The sequence below is a fragment of the Accipiter gentilis genome, chromosome 19 (assembly GCF_929443795.1).
Source record: "Accipiter gentilis chromosome 19, bAccGen1.1, whole genome shotgun sequence".
NCBI classification, from domain to species: domain Eukaryota; kingdom Metazoa; phylum Chordata; class Aves; order Accipitriformes; family Accipitridae; genus Astur; species Astur gentilis.
Window position 1 is genome coordinate 23,877,170 of NC_064898.1, and position 18,023 is coordinate 23,895,192.

Genomic DNA, 18,023 nt, shown 5'->3' on the forward strand with positions numbered 1-18,023 from the left:
TGGCTCTCATTAAATAGTGCCTTATGCTATTAGTAATTCAATTAAAATCAATAAGATTGGTCCATGTGGAAAATGACCCTAGGTAATCAGCTCTGTAGAGGCATGATACACATTCTGCACATGGCAAGCAAAGCTCAGATGCTCACACCTGTCAGTGGTGGACCTCGAACTGAGAATTTCAGAAATCTACCTCACTCCCACAGCAAAGCACATAGGGACACCTTGAAGGATCTGAATCTCAGCTTGGTCTGTACTTCTGTAGAGACCTGAAAAGCTTGAGGGCTTCTATGTGTCATGCAACGGTGCATCAGGGTTTTGTGATGGCACCAGTCCGCACCGGTGAGTGTCTTTAGTCCTTGGCAATCCTAAGGAGCCAAGGATTGCTTTTTAGCTTGGGGACGCACCATGGGAAGGTGGCTACGAGGCAGCATCCCGTTCTATCCATGTGGCTTTTCCATTCCAGAGCTGACCTGTCTGAAGCCAGCTCTGTGTGTCTCCATCTCCTTCTGAGTGTCTCACAGACCCTTTCTAAGCCTGCTCCATCAATCTTACATTGTAGCTACATATTTCTGTCACACTGCTTATAAATACATACGTATTTCTTACAGCGAACTTTTCTACCTACAAGTCTTTTCATAAAGGCCACAATTTGTTTTACCACTGCTATCAGATAATATCTTTTTTCAAAGGTCAATCATAAATACGCTCATTCCACTTTATTATTCATAGTGGCTTCTGCTTGATTTCTGGCAAGTTCTGACTCGGGGACCATCTTAGAGGCTCACTGTGCTATTGCCAATTTGTGGTCTTTTAAGAGAGGACAAAAATGGCTGTTGAGAGAGTTCACAGAAGCCTTAAATAAAAAGGTAAAATAATGGGAAAAAGTTGTCAGACAGGAAGAGTCTGGGTATACAAAACACCTGGCTTAGACATTAATCAATGTGGTGTCTTCTTTAACACTTTCCATGCTTTCATTTGGGAATAATGTACAATTCTGCTTGACACTACAAGACAGTTAATTAGCATCCATAGGCTTATAAATAGAATTTTACAGAATAGCTGATAAGCTAGTATTATTAGTGTTCATCTCACTGTAGTTCTAGTCCCTTTTGAGATGAAGGCAGGTTTTATTAGAACAGACCTTTCACCAAACACACCTATTCATTACAGATTCCCATTAAACACCAAGGTGTGAGGGGTAGATTGGTTTCATTTTCTTTCTTTTCAGTCTCAATGACACTCTTTCTAGTTATACTAAAGTTTCTTAAGCAAATGGGATGATCAAATGGATAGAGACGTGTGGTGGGAATCGAGGGATGTGTTGTGCTCTTATCTGATCCACTGGAAGATTTTGGCCTGGTAGCTTTCACTGCCCATCCGTTTTCTCCTTTAAGAAGCAAACTTGCTTCTGTCAAACAGTTTGTCAGATAAAAAGTGATGTGTAAACACCAAGCATTGTTCTGCTGGGAGAGCTTTGGAAATTGTTTGCCATTTGAGTTTTTTCCACTGACTCCTAAGGCCTTGGTGAACAGGTGGCAGAAGAAGATGCTGTTATTCAGAAAATGTTCTAATCAGTTCTAGAGATTTGCGTAATGCAACAGGGATTTGCAAAAAACCTCATGCTCAAGGGCATGTGCTTATCACCTGCGAGGGATCTGAAGGGAGTAATTCCTGCCTGTACAGCAATGTGCAATTTGCTAGATGGATCATTTCTGTACGGATTTTAGTCCTGGCCATGGTGAAAGAGACTACTGAATTAATGAACAAATGAGATTGAGCAAATGTAATTGTTTCAGAAGTACTGCTCCAAGAACTATAATTCCAGTTCCATCAGTGATAGGTACAGAAATCACTGTTCCAGTCCAGTTTTCCATTACATGGTTTAACAGCCACCTTGTACCATTGGGAAGGATAAAATGGGAAGTGTAAAGAAGATCTTCATCGATCCATCTCTTGGCTGACTACACAGCATCACAGCAACAGCAAGTAAGAAAGAAGAATGGAATACATCATAAAACCTTTCCTGTTCCTCCAACTGGCCTTTGCCCACAGCAAAAGCAGACCTTAAATTTATTTTACAAAAATCAGCAATAATTTTTAAAATGTCTGGCCATGAAAGTTTGAAATTATTTTAAATATATCTATTTCTTGAGGAACCGCAGAAGTTAATGACTTAAAGAGTTGTTTTCACAGTTAGGGAAAATCCATGCCTCTTTGAGCTTTAAACTAGTATTAGTGTATAATCAGACACAACTGCTTTCTCTAAATAAAATGTTGCCCCTTCCATTTTCCAACTAGCATTAACAAAAGCAGCAGATCTGCCTGTTGCTGTGGAGATTTTGAGCCACAGACGAATCTCTATTCTTCTACCTGACTTAGCTCACAAGTTACAGCAGCTGAAGTTTTTTTCCCCATAACACATTTTCTGAACATACGTATGTTTTACTGAGTAAACCAGATGGAAAATCATTTGCACATGCTATATTTTCCCATCCTGTGAGTCCAATGGCCAAGTTCATCAGCATTATTTCATCAGTTCCCTTTCTGTACATCGTATTTTGCAGTGCCATATACAACTCTCCCATCTTTTTGTCTCTTCCCCATATCCTGTAAGCTTTCTCTAGCAGCTCCTGGTGGTCTCCCCCACACTGTTCACAGCAGATTTAAATTCTAGTGCCACTGTGCTTTTTGTGTTTTCAGCATTTAATTCCCCATTTGTTTAAAGTAGTCCAAATGGCCTTTGCTTCTGTTGCCTATGTTTACATGGTCACGTGGATGGCATCAGTGATACAGTACAACAAAGGTCAAAAATTAAATCTGTATACAAAGTATAGGTCTTTCCATAAATGAACACATCCAGGTTCCTGACCTTCTCTTTTTTATCTGTGCTGTTTGAGACCTGTGGTAGATTTTCTTATCGTTTAAATAAAAGGGTTATTTCATGTCATTCACATCAGGTTTTCACATCCTTTTATTACTCGATGTGAGCGTTCTTCACCAAAACTGGGAGGATGTAAAGAAATCTGTTTGGTGCTTTACTACCTGAAGAGCTTTAAATGATTATAACTGTTACCAATGCAGTTATAAAACCTATATTGTAGTAGAAAAGTATTTCTCAAAATGATCCAGAAAGCATCTGTATGCCATTTGAGACCTTGAAATATCAGCCTAGTGGCATATTTTTGTAGGTGTGATAATGTGAGTAGTCAAGAAAACACTTATGGGCAGGCACAGGTAGTATCTTTTATTAGAAGTGATATACTCGGAAAAAGTAGACAAGCTTTCTTCAGATCTGAAATAGAAGCAGCAGACTTCACAGCTAAGTGCAAGTTTAGAGAAATTGCTTGGAGTTTATAACAGAGCTTGTATGAGTGTATATATTTTTGCAGGGTAAATGGCATGGAATAATGGCTACCAGAACCCTTTTGTGTGTGTGTGTCAGGACTTTAAATGTTCGCACCAGAATGACCACTTTGATTATGAAGTAGCTCTGTTGCTCCTAGATTTCAGACCCTCTGCTTTCATTGACTGGATGGCTAGAATACTCAAATCGTGCCAGGTGCTGGTTTAGCTACCTCAGGGACATGCATAATAAAAATCACAAGCATGTAACAAAAAGGAAATGTCATGCCTTTTCACATCTATCTTTGCATCAGCTTCAGCATAAAAGAAAATGAAAAGGAAAAAGAAAAGGAAAAAAAAAGAAAACGAAAAACCAGGAGACAGCACAGTTATTGTGGAACAGCAGACAGATCCAACCAGAACTGCCTTTGAAATAGCCTTAGATAAGGAATGCCTTCAGGAACCTTCAGATGCAGACCAGTTTGTCAACAGTGCCTTTTCCTGTTTGTTGTTAGAATTCCAAACCTAAATGAATTTTACTGTAGCTTCTGTATACACTGAGCATGTGACAGGGAGCAATGAGCTGCTGTTTTTCTTAAAACATCTCCAAATGTGTGTTGTTTTCCCATGGGTGTATGGTGGGTTAGTTTATGCTCAAAAGCACAGGGACAGACAGCAGCTTTTTTCAGCCAATAACACTAAAAATACAACTCATTCTCTCTGTACAAAGTCTGTGTGCAGGAGACTCTTGACCATGTAAGATATATTTGGAAATAAGCCATGTTTATGATTATGTGTGTTAGCAATTTCAAGCATTGGCTCTTAAGCATAATTTTGTTTGTTTGTTTGATTATATAAACAGACATACACCAAAACCCATATACCATCTTCACCATGAGCTCTGGGCTCTCTGCACCTACGAAAAATCAAGCTCCAACATAACTAAATAATCCTGATATGCTTGCTGTCAGGGCCTCAACATGTGATGACTTCAGCATTTCTGTTTAAGTAAAGAAAGGTGAATTTCAGTTCTTCGCTCTATGGACTGAGATCTGCAAATTGTGACTTTTATGCATACTCCATCACACATAACTTAGGAGACTAAGACACCTGGTGAAATTTGGAACATTTGGTCCCAAACATATTGAGACCGATCCAGTCTACACAGAAAAGCCATCTAAATTTTGCTTTTCATACTTCCATGGAAGTGGAAGGAGGCAGATGGCCCTGAAGATAAGCAGAAGAAGTTCTAGTCAACCTACCATATGGAATCCCTTCCCACTTTGATGGCACAGGAAGGTTGGGTGTCTCCTATGTGGTTTCCTACATGAATATCTTAAGTCTTCCAGTGAAACTAATAGGAAGCCTTTGAGGGCCAGTCATTCTAGCCATATTCTGAGGATGGGTGTGTGATGATAACACCAACCCCTTCTGAAATAATTTAGGAATTGGAGCCTTTCTCCAAGAAGTAGGAAACCTTGATTCTAGGCTCCATTCAGTTTGGGTGGGATTAGCTACTTTTAGGCCTTTTAAGAGGGCTCTTCATCTCAGTGTACGCTCCAGCAAGGTTGGGCAAGAGACAGGTTTCTCTCTCTGATAATACTCTTTTTAACATTGAAAAATCAAGGAACCAGCAGGTTAAGCAGCAAGACACTTAATGAGCATGGACTCATACACGACTGGGTAGCCCCTACAAGTGATCGAGTCTGCTGACCGTCCAGGACTTCAGGAACCTCCCCAGCATCATTTACATTCATTTTGCTGTCTCCTGTGATTTTTAACACTTTATGAACAAATGACAACTGGTCATCTATAGAACCAAAAAGTCATACATTTTGAAAAGCTTTTTCTGCTTCTAGACTTTTCAAGTTCATTTTAGTTATTCTTTCCTATCTTGCTCTAGTATCATTTTACTTCACACATCAAGGTCAGTTCTTAGAGGATACAGAGCAATTAAATAGCTTAATTACAGTGCCTAAATAAATATACTAAGTGAGGAAACTGAAGGTCTGGATAATTATCCTAACACAAAAATCCTTGCTTATTTTATCTTTCTTCTTGCTGATAAGACACAGCTGTTATGCTTGTTTAAATTTTTCCAAATAATTTTTAGCAGTTCTTTCCCGTTAGCCTTTGAATTTTTCCAGGTAATTCAGTGAAATGCTTCAGAACTGGTCAGTAAATGAATTTTCCAAGCATTTTTATAAGGCTGTGATAAAGGGACACTTTAGGAGTTCAAGTAGGAGCTCAGTTTATACTATTATCTTCACTAACAGGAGCATAATACAGGATGTGACATCAGGAAGAGACTACATTGTAAGCTGAAGAAACAGCCCAGAGAAATAACATGGCTACTGTATTTTTCTGAATGTAGGACAAGAAAACACTGTAATACTGCTGGGAAGTTTCATATGTACAAGATTGTTTGCATGTAATTCTCCCATGAGAATTATAATACAGCCTTGTGGAAAACTGGGGTTTAGATTAACCTGTTTTTTTGTTTTGTTTTGTTTTGTTTTTTTAAATGAAAAGCATCACTCGAAAAATTGTCAAGGAGATAAACAGCCTCTTCTCTGTGCATGTGGGTGCTGTGCAATCAAAATTTGAAAGAGTATGGGGAAAACATAGCTCCTATGAATGTGTGCAGAGATAGCCAAAAGGTAAAAATTAGGGCAAAACTGAACGCAGAGTTGCTCATTAAAGCATGGTGGAACTGCTGTAATGTCTGCAGAAGTGCCTCAAGGGCAGCTTTGTACGAGTTTCTCCACTTGAGCCATTTGGCCAACACACGTGGACTGCGCAGCAACCTGATGAAAGGCAGCTGGGTCTGCATGGTGCTTGCAGATCAGGGCCTTTGGTTCGAAAAGAATCGTAAGACTGAAAATAGCTGTATAAAATACTGAATAGTGTACAGAAGATCAAGCCTGTCAAAGAGGTCAGGCAGGTAATCATCAACATTAGAGATAAAAGAGATCACTATGTTGCTTAGTCTGTTCACCAGCTGAAGAGTGTTCAGCACAGTATAACATAAGCACATCTGAGAGTGGGCATTGTTAGACCTTTATGACTCTGGATCAGGCTGCCCAGCCTAATTGATCGGGAATTTAAAATTAGACTTCTTATAGAAGGGACTTCTACACTATAGTGAATAACTACCTCAGAGATGGACAAGATAACCAACAAGGAGTGTTTGTTACCCAAAACATAAGGATTCTCTGCTCCCGTTAGCATTTTATCATGATCTAAACCATTACATTTAAAAATGGAAAGCAGGAAATATTTCATCGCCAGTATGTGAAACTACTTGTCACGTGTTAGTTTTGGGGCAAACACCTTAGACTGAGAAAAATAATTACCTATCAGTTGTACACATAGCATATACTCTTTCAACAGTCAGGAAAAAAAGGCTATTAGTCATCTTCCTTTATTGTATAACTTCGATTACCATGTAGTATCAGAAAGATACTACAGAAAAGAGATTTCTCCCTATACAATAGGGTGCAATTAACTGCTTTATGGGAGCACTATACAGCTGGAATTAGCCAGTGATGGGGAAAGGATGGTAGATCAGGTGGACTGATAGTTTGTTTTGTTCTGGCAAAACCTGTAGCATGTTTTCACATGGGTTCAGGTGCTGCATTTCCAAGCACTGAATTCTTTTCTAATACTGCCCTCACCTTTCTAAAACAGCTTTTTCTTGAATATAACAATTCCGTTAACTATCCGTCAGAAAAACAGAGGCTGGGGGAATAAGAGTCAGAGAGACTGTTGAGTGAATGAGACCACGGGTATACTTTTCCCTGTATTTAGCTCTACTGCTTATAGCCCACACTGCTGCAATACTTCTCCGAACTACTGGGATTTCTTTTTTTTTTTTTTTACAAATAATTCTCATATGCCTTTTATGTGTTTTGCATTATCATTATCTTCCCTCTATCCAGAAATTCTCTCTTATTTGGGACCTTTCGTGGTACAGTGACTTGAAAAATTTCACATTTTTCACTGAGCAGGGAACTGAACAAAAGTCAAGGTAAAGATTTTTTTCTTATAGGGCAGAAGTCAGTAAAGCAATGCTTAAGGTATTCAAATTGCATCTTTCAAGATCTTAATCAAGGCTTTGGAGAAAAAACCAATAATATCAATGACGTCTCTGAAATTTTCTGAAGTCTTGCTATTGCATTTGCAAGTTGCTTTGTTGTCTGCTGAAAGACATACAATCATTTTGGAGGAAAAATAATTGTTCCCATTTTGGGACTGGAAATACCATTCAATAACCTGAAACTTTGCCTCTACTGATTTCCTTTTTTCTTGCAGCTGACTGTTGCTCTTTACTTGCTAATGTTATTCTAAGCCTGCAACAAATGTAAAGCAAATCACAATTTTTGGTTCAACATCACTTCTTTCTGGCATAATATTGTCATATTCCTGCATTGCCTTCTTGGGCATTACCAGTAACTGGCAATCTTTCCCAGGAGAGAAAAGCATTACCTGCAGAGGCATAGCTATATTTTGGCTCTTTGCCTTAGCAAGAATTCAGGAAATTTTCTGGGAAAATAAAAGTGAAATGCAAGTTTATGAGGGGAAACTTTGGATTAGAGCAATGAAGGCTGCACATCTTCGCAGCATTTACAGTAAGCTTGTGGTCTTCTCTTCGACCTCCCTGGAAATGTAGCACTTGTCCTGCCTTTAGACTGCAGCAAAAGGACACTCTTAGCCTCTCACTGCCTACAGAACATTGTGAACAGCTTTCCTCCACAATAATTACAGCTACTTGAGCAGAAACAACTTCCCTACTCTTACAGCTTGCATTGCAAGAACACCTAATGGCCAAACACAAGATCAAGGTCCTGCTGTTTTACTAGCCTCACACACACACTAGGAGAAGCAGCCCATGTCTCCAAAAGCCTGCAGAATGAATAGACAAAAAAAATTGAAATTACTGGAAGACGCGGGACAGGTCTGATCTTTTAATGAGCCGTGCCAGGCACAGGGGCACGTGCAACATTCAAGTGTGTTCCTGGGGAGCATGAGGTGGATGCCAAATGAGAGTCCAGCGCATAAGGATCAGACCAGACAGGTCTCAAGAGTTCTTTCCCAGGTTACCCAGCAGGTCTTTCTCAGAGTCCAAAGGAAAGGAATTACACCCACCATCAACCCGGGTGCAGAGAGACAGACTTAGGGGCCCTGCAGGCTGGCACATCTGCAGCACAGTGCTGTGCAGAGGTGCTGGCATGAGGGGCAGCCCCTTTAGCACGGCAGCATGCCCTGCTCCTTGTGTATAGAGCGTATTAACTCAGGCTCAGCATCATTCCGGTGCAGCCATCCTGCTTCCCGTTCTGCAGGAGCCTCACACTTTCTATCTACTGTTTTCAAGTCCAGAGCCCCTGGGTTAGCTCACAGAAAGAAACTGCAATGGAAAATAACCTTTCTTCTTAATCAGATCCCTTTAGAAGTCCATCTAAGAACAGTCTTTTAGCGCTAGATTGCCTTGATCTCTTTTCTCAGCTGAAGAAAGAGAATGATCTTCTGAACCATGACTCTTAGATGTTGAAGGGAGGCTGTTCGCTTTGTTTGAAATCGTGCACTGGAAAAAAAGGTCTTCCCAAAATTAAGGAAGATTGGCTAGAATATAAGAAATGACAGTCACTGGAAAATTACTTCCATACAATTTAGGGATGCAAGCATCCAACCCTAATGGGGATAAAGAGTGGGATCAGGAGGAAATTGTCCCAGTAAGAGGCTAAACAAGTAAGTTCATTCATTAGCTTTATGCAGCGCAGAAATCCAAAGCCAACAGTAGTTTAAACCAAAATAAGAACAGATACAATCTCTTTGTTCGGGCAACATTCCTCTCACCCCAAATTTCCTCCTCAGAGAGCTTACGGATAGATGGGTTGGATTCTCACTGCAGTATAATTTTGATACCCCTTTGTCACGCTCCAGAGATCTGCAGCCGTATGTTTTCCTTGGACTGTACTTACTCAGGCAGACTATGTTTCTTCCCAAAAGAAGTATAAAATATCATTACTTCAAAGTTCTCCTTCACTGCAACTTTTATCTCCAGCTGCCTATGCATTTAGTCTCCACTTCCATTGCTACTATACAGCACCTTTGTCTATGAGCATGGAAGGGAAGTGTTAAGTCTGCATATATGATGGAGCCTTAGGTATTATGAAGCAAACTGAAATATCACTCCCAAAAACATCTCAGTGAGACTGCCTTATTTTCAGGCAGGTTCTAGACATTAAGCCCAGGGTTCATGCCACCTGCACTTACGTACCTGAGTTAAGATCACCCAAGGCTCCCGGTATAATCAATGAAGAGAAATAAGACACTCCAACTCAAATTGGAGACAGGATAAATGGCCTCTGGAAGATAAGGCTGTACTTGGCCTGACTGCAGGGAGGCCCTATAGTGACTATGCTGTACGTTGTCACATTATCCTTTCATTTCCCCAAACAAGTCCCGATTTCTCTTAACAACTGCAAACTTCATGCCCTTCAAGCGATGCTCATTTCTGACTGCCTAGTTAACAGGGAGGAATACACATTTTGTTCCTTAACAGCATAGTTTGCCTCACCATGTATTGTTTTACATACAATGTATGTAAAACCCATCCCCACGGGCCAGGAAGGTCCCAAAGCATATCACTGATCGTGAGCTAAACTTGTGGATTTTTTTGTGCTTTGGCTATAGGGTGAATTAGTTTTGCTCCCTGGTAGGTGTACTCTAATGTCATGCAATTGTGGTTGGTTTGTAGTGTTCCACAGTTTTGTCTCATCTGGCATTACCTCTGAAGTTAATTTTAGAAAATTACTGCCCATCACCCTGCAAGATATATGTGTAAATGTGATTTGCTGGGGCAGGTGAAAAAGTCTTGCAATGGCCCATTGATAATAACTCCTCCCTGGCAGGGTACTGGGAATGTGAAAGGGTGCTTTGCCTTGACCAAGCATATCAGGAAAAGTTTTGCAAGGCTAGTGTAAACGTTTTTGTTAGCATTAAGCTTAGAGAAAGCAATTTCTACAAAGCCTACAGTCTGGTGTTCAAATATAGGAAAATGGACCTTTTAGGAGATTTGCATGTAATAATTTGCAGAGAACTTCATACTTTATATTGGGTGTTTTGGATCAGATAGAGCATTAGTGTCAGATTGAGAGAGGCCACTTTACGGGCAGCTCATCAGCCTTCCTACTGATTACATTATTCCTTTACAAGTTGGGTTCGAGTAAAGCTGCACAAGCTTTTGTAATGCTGATCCATAATTAGGGGCTTGCATTTTCCTTAAAACTTTAGATGATGTGAATTACTTGTGTAAATATTTCACAAGGAATGATATAAGTATTCTGTGGTGATTAGGATTGTTTATACTGTCTCTATCAGAAGACAGCCTTTCTTTCTTGATCCTTATTTCTTTGATTTTGAAAGAGATACAAGCAATCTCCCATATATTAAAATTTACATTACCTGTTTGTGCTTTTGAATAACAGCACAATTTCAGCCTTGGAGACTGATGTTTCAGAAAACCGTGTAGCTAACTTACACAATCTGCTTCTACTGTTGTGCCTACAAATGAGCAAGCTGAGTATCCGGCTCAGGCAATTGCCCATGTAATTTTCTGAAAATCTGCCGTATTATTTTCTTGTGTTGGCAAAAAATTATAAGTGTGGCTGTCCTGCTCCAGAGCACCCCAAGCCCCAGAGGAACTGCATTTCAGAAGGGAACAATTTCCTCCCTGCTCCTCTCCTTCGTGCTCAATGCATAATTGTTTTCTGCTGTTTTGGGTCAGGTTAGTAACCTCAGGAGCTGGGAGAAAGGAGATCTGAAGTCTGGGTTACTTCTTGTCCTTTTCTACCTTCTGCTTCATTTGGGGAATTATTGTATAAGGCCCAAATGCTTAGTCCGTGACCTGTGCTGGGACAGAGGCAGATAACACAGGTGTGTAGTTGTGGTGCTTTTTATATATCCCAGCATCACACCGTCCCTCCCAGCGCTGCCACCATTGTAGATGTATTCCACCCAAAGGAAGGCTGGCCCACGGTCTGCCTTGTATGAACAAGAATGTTCCCGAGTTCCTGCTGACAGTAACTCTGTGAGTTCCTTGACAGAAAATATGCCACCCTGGCAAATGGACAAAGCAAGCCATTGCCTATCTTCATACCATAGGGGAGGGAAAAAAAAAAACAATTTGGAAGAGTAACACAAATCACCCACAAGGCTGGTGAAGTCCATGTAACATATGTTCTTTATACTCCACTTCAGTCCAAGAGAATTTATTCATTCCTTCTTAACCTTGCACGTCCCATTTTTCCCAATATGCCAGTCTTCATACAGGGCATGTGATTATTTCTCATTTTCAAGGCCCAACTACTCATTTCTTAATTTTGGTGACATGGCAGCTGCCCAGGTTTTTCTTGTTAAGATGATATTCATTTGTCCCCTTTATTTCATTTATTTTCCCCTCTGGCTCCATAGCTATAAATCAAATACACAAAATTAAATTAAATAAAATAAACATAAGTGCAGGTGGAAATTCAGGAAATATAAATAACTAAGAGTAGTTTTCCAAGACTGCTTTTTTAATCAATTCTAAACACAAGATATATATTCCCTGTTGAACTAAGAATGTTGTGACCACCTATTGTTAAAGAACAGCAATAAATCTGTGCAACAATTCCTTACTCCTATGATTCACTGACATGTTTTGCCAGACAGCTAGTTCAGCTTGCTCTTTTTCTAGAGGTGTTTTATGCTGTCCACAGGAAAGGCATGATACGCTGCCATAAGAAAGGCATGAATACTGTTTGTCCTTAGGAAAATTCCTTCTTTCTCCATCTCTGAGGGAGCAAGGCTCATGGATGCTAAAACAGTCTTTTACCATGTGATAATCAGGGCTCGTCTTCAAACAGTAAGTTCCCCTTCACCTTGAAAAGCAAAATGCCAGATATTCTCCCACTCCCCTCCTCAGCCCAGCAGGATTTCTGATGCCCCAAAATACTAGCGGAGCAAATCAGTGCCTTTTATATTCTGCAGGGAACTGAACACTGCCAAGAAGGCAGGGGACTGCCCTTCCCACCTTGTCCCATGTGTTGTCAGCAATCCGTATGCTGCTTGGGATGTCCTGGTGTCCACTCTGCTTGCCACTTTTCAAATTTGGCTCCTTCACAGAAGATCTCAGTCCTGCAGTACTGCTTCATGCCTGTGGGGTTTTAATCAATCAGATATGGTGGGGGATGAAATTGCCTAAGTCTTAGATTTATTTATTAATTAACTTCTTTTTTATCAGACAGAGGTACCTAAGCATTTCCGTTGTGTAAGCAGGTCATGGTTTTCTCCAGCACAAGACTAGCTACAGTTTTAATATAGATCAATAAGATTTAGTTTCGGTGTCAATAAAAATCACTCAGAACCACTGTGCAAAGTGAGGGGAAGACAAAAAAAGAAGTGCATCTGTTTACACTCTCTTTCTTTTGACATGGTAATACACCCAGGCAGCACACTACAGAATACACTCTGCAATCATTTACACAGCCTTCTTATGAACCCACCGTGCATACCAGCGCCCTACATTTTAAAAGCCAGAGCAGTATTGTGATGTCTTTTGTTTGTAATGGTGCTTACCATTACTGGAGCACCAGCACCAATGTTAGAAACTTTTATATTTTAAGGTTGTATGAAGGCTAAGCATTTTCAGTGGTATGACTGAATGCAAAAGTTCTTACTTGAGAACTACTGCAGTTGCTGTACTGAGGTAATCGTGATGATAGTACTTCTGCCCGCCACCCCGTCCTTCCTTTATGGTGGGAATTCTGCTAGTTTAAAATATTTTGAGTGTGACAAACAGCCTCTTAGACTATTTCAGTGGCTAGAGATACAGTATGCAGATATAGAAAACAGTAGAATTTTGAATCAAATTATTTCACTTCTCTGTGCCTCAGTTTCCTTGTCTGTCAGAAGTGTAAGTTTGCTCCCCAGACAATCTAATTTTATCAGCCAGTCTGGTAACAGATCCCAACAGATCTGATAACAGTACTTCAAAGCTTACATACTTAATGCTTGTAAAGCTCTGAAAGATTCTTGGGTGAAGCTTGAGAGAAGGTGGTACTATGGGAAAAAATGCTGATATTAATGATTTATTGATTGCAGATAATACCATTCTGCGCATATTGAACACTATTAAATCCTATTGCCTTGTGGTATCATTTCTGTGAAAAGTCAGCATTTGTGTATCCACACTTCTTCACCTCTTTTGGGACAAATTGTAAACATATAATCCACTGAATATAGTCTATGAAAGAATTTACTGTCCTTCATTTAAAAGTATCTCCTTGAGTGTTCTCTATTCCTGACAGCCCTTCTATTCACACTAGCATGAATACACCTGTTTTAAATCAGCTCTTGATCTCTGAAGGCCAAATCCTGCAAGAGACAGAGTAACTCTAGAAACACACAGTATTCTGAAATATTACAGCCAAATGTGTAGCATAAACTGAAGGCATGTTTATTGTTTGTCTTACTTTCCCCTAACTATTTAGAGTCTGCTCTGGTCTGTCTCTTCCCTAAATTTAAAGCGGTTGCCTGAATTTTGCAGATTTCCTTAGTTAAGTTGGAAACAGATTCTTTGCGTTAACCTATTTCCAAAGTTTGTGTTTCCTGAGTACTTTCATAAATCTACCAGAGACTGTAACATATCTTCCCCTGATTTTTTTTTAATCTTAATCTGAAATACTGGCACATAGATAAAATAGAAGTTTATGTTCTGTTTTCCTCTGAATATGTGCAAGTAACGTATCATTCATACAGAGACATTCAACTTCTATTATTCCTGCCTCAAGTCCAAAGAACATAATTTTGACTGTTCACTGCAAGCGGATATCTAAGATTGTTACAAATTGATGCCAAGGGGCCCATACTTGGAATCTGTTTTGTTTTTCTTTGAGTTAGCTTCCAAATTGCAAGAGTGTGCATAATGAATGTGTTATCTAGTCCTTCTGTTTTGTATTTTTGAAGGAGAAACAGCACATACCGCAAAGTGACTTGGCCTACTTGCTCAGGTTCCATAGCAACCCAGTATTGCTGCGAATTCATTTTGCACTAATCAATTAGAAATTTTGCTCTGGCAGCTGGAATGAAAGTTTATGGGCCGAATCCTGCTTGTTTTACTCGGACCTGCAGTCGCAGTAAATTCAATGAGATACTTGTCTGAGAAGGATACGAACTTGTATCTTTCGTCTCTCTCTCGGTTTATTTTTTGTGAAAAGGTCATATTTAATTTTTGGTTTTCTGTCCAAGCAGAGAAAAGGAGGCAATTCTCTTAAAGGATCCACAACTTAAGACACCCTTGTCTTACAGACAGAGTTGCTGACATGTTAAAAAGCAAGGTATCGCTTTGCTCCTCATGCATTTTAACTGGATGTCGTCAGCACAGCTGACTAGTGCACACCTTCCATCCAGCAGCTTGTAAAAACTCCTGTTGCATCCACCCCAGTATTGTATGCCCAAAAGGGAATTTTCCAGGGAACACAGTGGTATGTGCCAGTGCCCTTCACAGCAGTGCAGACCTCAGTAATGTGGTTAGTATGCACAATTCCTAGAGAACCTTCCCTCGTAAAGGTCAGCTCATGCACTGCTCGAAGTGCGTGTAACGACCGTGAAAGCCCATGGGAGCTTCTCATGTGCACTCTGCAATGTTGCAGTTGATTAAAATCCAAAGTTTTCATTAAAGAGGTTTTGGGTTGGTTTTGTATTATTTTTTTTTTTTTAATAATTTTTCTTTTATCCTTGCCAAAACTGCAACAGTGGGAGGTGGCGAAAGCCCACACCAAAACCCCCAAGCTGCAACTATATGGAAATGGCAGAAAGTTTCTGATATGGGCTGACAAAAGCACTGACATTTTACTTTTAGGGTTATGATTCCAAATTCAGCTCATTCTGCTCCTGGTCTTTATGTCCAGACTACAGACTTCATGTATAGATATGCCAAGCATGCGGTCTGACCAAAACACAGGGAGAGGATTGGGGGTCTACCACACAATTTTTTTGTCAGAGGTAGTCACATCATTAACCGCCTTTTTATGCATTTTTACTGGTCTTTGGGTTAGTGAGTCTGAGGCTTGAAATAATTTTTTTAATCTAGTTTTACTCTCTCAATGGATGGAAAAATGTGTCCTCAAGTTGCAAAATACACTGAAAAACTGTATGGGTCTGTAGGAAGACACAGGTTTAACACCTTCTTTCCATTTCATTTATCATAACACTAGAATTCAGGCTCTGACTGCACATTATTAGAAATACATAACATCCTGTTTTGTAACAAATGCATCGCAAATCAAAGTCATGATTTAAACTTTATTACATGTCAGGGCTCATCAAATCTCCATTGCAATAGAGGGTGACACAGAGTAGACTGCTCCTTCAAGAGCACATCAGACTTAGAGCTGAATCTCTGTTTGCATGTCAGGGTCTCTGACAGGGAAAAGAGGGCTCATGCACTTGCACATGCTCCCTCTTTTTGCTGCCTCTCTCCAGCTCCTACTGGTAGTTAACACAATGGGAGGGTTATAGCCTTGGCACCGTAAAAAGGGTCAGGGAGTGTGAAGTCAGCTGCAGATTCCTTAGAAGCTCCATCCCTAAAGGAGAGACTTCACTGTTTGGAGGGCTGTTAGAAAGAACGAGACCTAGACAACTCCACTGCTGATCGTAACAAAACACAAAGGGCTCACAACTCCTGTACTCAGTCTGCACGCTACACAGACTGCAATTTACACAAGAAAGCGTAGGCTCTCCACCAAGGCTGTCTTCTCCTTTGGGTGACCACAGTCACTTGAGTGTCTCTGAGCAGAGGTACAGTCCTACATTCACTCTGGTTCCCAGGCTTTGCCTCTGACGCCACAATTTCTGCTCTGATTATAATTAGCAATTTATAAGATCTGCATATGCCAGGGAGGTGACACCCAAGGGCTTACCATGAGAAAATCTGATGACCAAGGTGGAAAGAAACTTAGCAGAAGCAGCTTTGGGGGATTTAAATGTTAAATCCACTTTATTGTCTTGGGTTTGTGTCCTTTTCTAAAGTGTTCATGTTGTGTTTAGTAAGAAATATTGTACAGCTATGTTATGTGCTATGTTATGTTCAAAATGTGTTGTTTTTAGAAACAGATCATTTTTTAAGTTTGCTAGTTTTCTTGTGCTGACTTCTACTTTTATTTTGATGGATTTTGCATGATAGCATTTCAGTATTGGGGAAAATATGGGAGATTAATCATTATGACTTTCAGATAAAATGTATCAAGGGGAAAAGCTCATGTTTAAATGCATTGTCCTGTATTTTAACCTATTATATGTCTGTGTTCATGTTCCCCGTTTTTATTGATGTACTGCACATATCTGACCTCCACGTTTGCCTGACAGTTTTTTCACCAGTTCAGGGGTTCTGATTTCCCAGTTTTGTTTAAAAATCTGATTGGAATAAGACCCTGATAACCATTAATTATTTACAGTATGCTTTTCGAATTGGATCTACTTAACCTCCATGTACCTGATCCAATTTCCTTGCAGTCAGTAGAAGCTCTTCCTTGACCAGGTGCCGCTTTATGCAAAATCTTACCTAAGAACCTAATTTGCTGCATTTCTCATGATTTAATCGATGAAATGACACCGCACTGAGCTTTGCTTCTGCCCTGTACCGGCGTGTTGGTTCACTGACACGCTTCCACACCGCGCAGCGATGCCTGGCTCTCTCCTCCACCTTCTGCCCGCGTGAGGGAGTTTTCAGGCTGTTTGCCTTCTAAACTCAATAAGGGCACGGGTAAACCCAATCCCCAAAAGGGCTTTACCCTTTTCACGTGAAATCCGAAATAATTTACCTCACAACACGCCGGGCAAAACTTTTTCCTTCAGCACAAGGCAGCCCGGCGTCGGCGCCCGGCCTCGTTGACAGCGAGTGCCCGCTTTGCGGCAGAGACCTCGCACCAGGGGCTCCCTCCAACGCCGAAACGTTAAAAAAAAGCCCCGATGGGTATGAGTTTTAAGGGACGGTCCCCCCCCGCAGGGACAGCGGCGCTCCCCTCAGCGCCGGCGGGCAGATATGTGCAGTCGGCCGCCCCTCAGGCAGGGCATCGGGGGCGGGGGAGGGGGGAGGTTTCCCTCGTACCCCTGCTCAACTTTTTTGTCTCTGTCTGTGTCGGTTGTGGGGTTGCTTTGGATTATTTTATTTCTTTTCTTTTTGAGTGTGTGTTTTCTTTTTTTTTTTTTTTTTCCTCCCCCCTTTTCTCTCTGTGTGTGTGTTTGTGGCCCGCAGGTCCTCCCCTCCGTTGTTCGTCCGCCTCCTCCACCCCCCCCGAGCAGTCCCCCTCCCCTCCCCCCTCGCCGCCGGCCAATGAGGGCCCGGGGCGGTTGCTGGGCAACGGCGCGGCCCAGCCGGCCGCGGACTCTGACTCTGAGGAAGAGTTTGTCCCTAATTCATTCTTAGTTAAAAGTGGCTCTGGAAACCTCTGTGTCGCCGCCAACGGTGAGTGATTCTCTCTCTACCTACTTCTCTTGCTGGTCTGACAGGGGGTGGGGTGTGTGTGGGGTGGGATGTGCCCTTTGGGTTGGTTTTGGAATTTTGTTTGGGGAAAAAAAAAAAATTAAGAAAAAAAAAAAATCGGGGAGGGGGATGAAAGGGAGGGAGGGGGGGAAAA

At 40.9% G+C, this 18,023-nt stretch overlaps 1 protein-coding gene across 10 annotated transcripts in view; it reads left to right on the forward strand.

Annotated features, from left to right (window-relative positions):
- The window catches only part of TENM4 (teneurin transmembrane protein 4), a 352,099-nt gene that overhangs the window by 68,607 nt on the left and 265,469 nt on the right, over positions 1 to 18,023 (forward strand). For 7 of the 10 annotated variants that reach the window (XM_049823080.1, XM_049823082.1, XM_049823083.1 and 4 more), the window contains exon 3: positions 17,642 to 17,851. The exons of the other annotated variants lie outside the window; for them this stretch is intronic. In XM_049823080.1, coding sequence (XP_049679037.1) covers positions 17,642 to 17,851 — 210 coding nt within the window. The remainder of the gene's footprint in view (positions 1 to 17,641; positions 17,852 to 18,023) is intronic. 10 annotated transcript variants of the gene reach the window in all.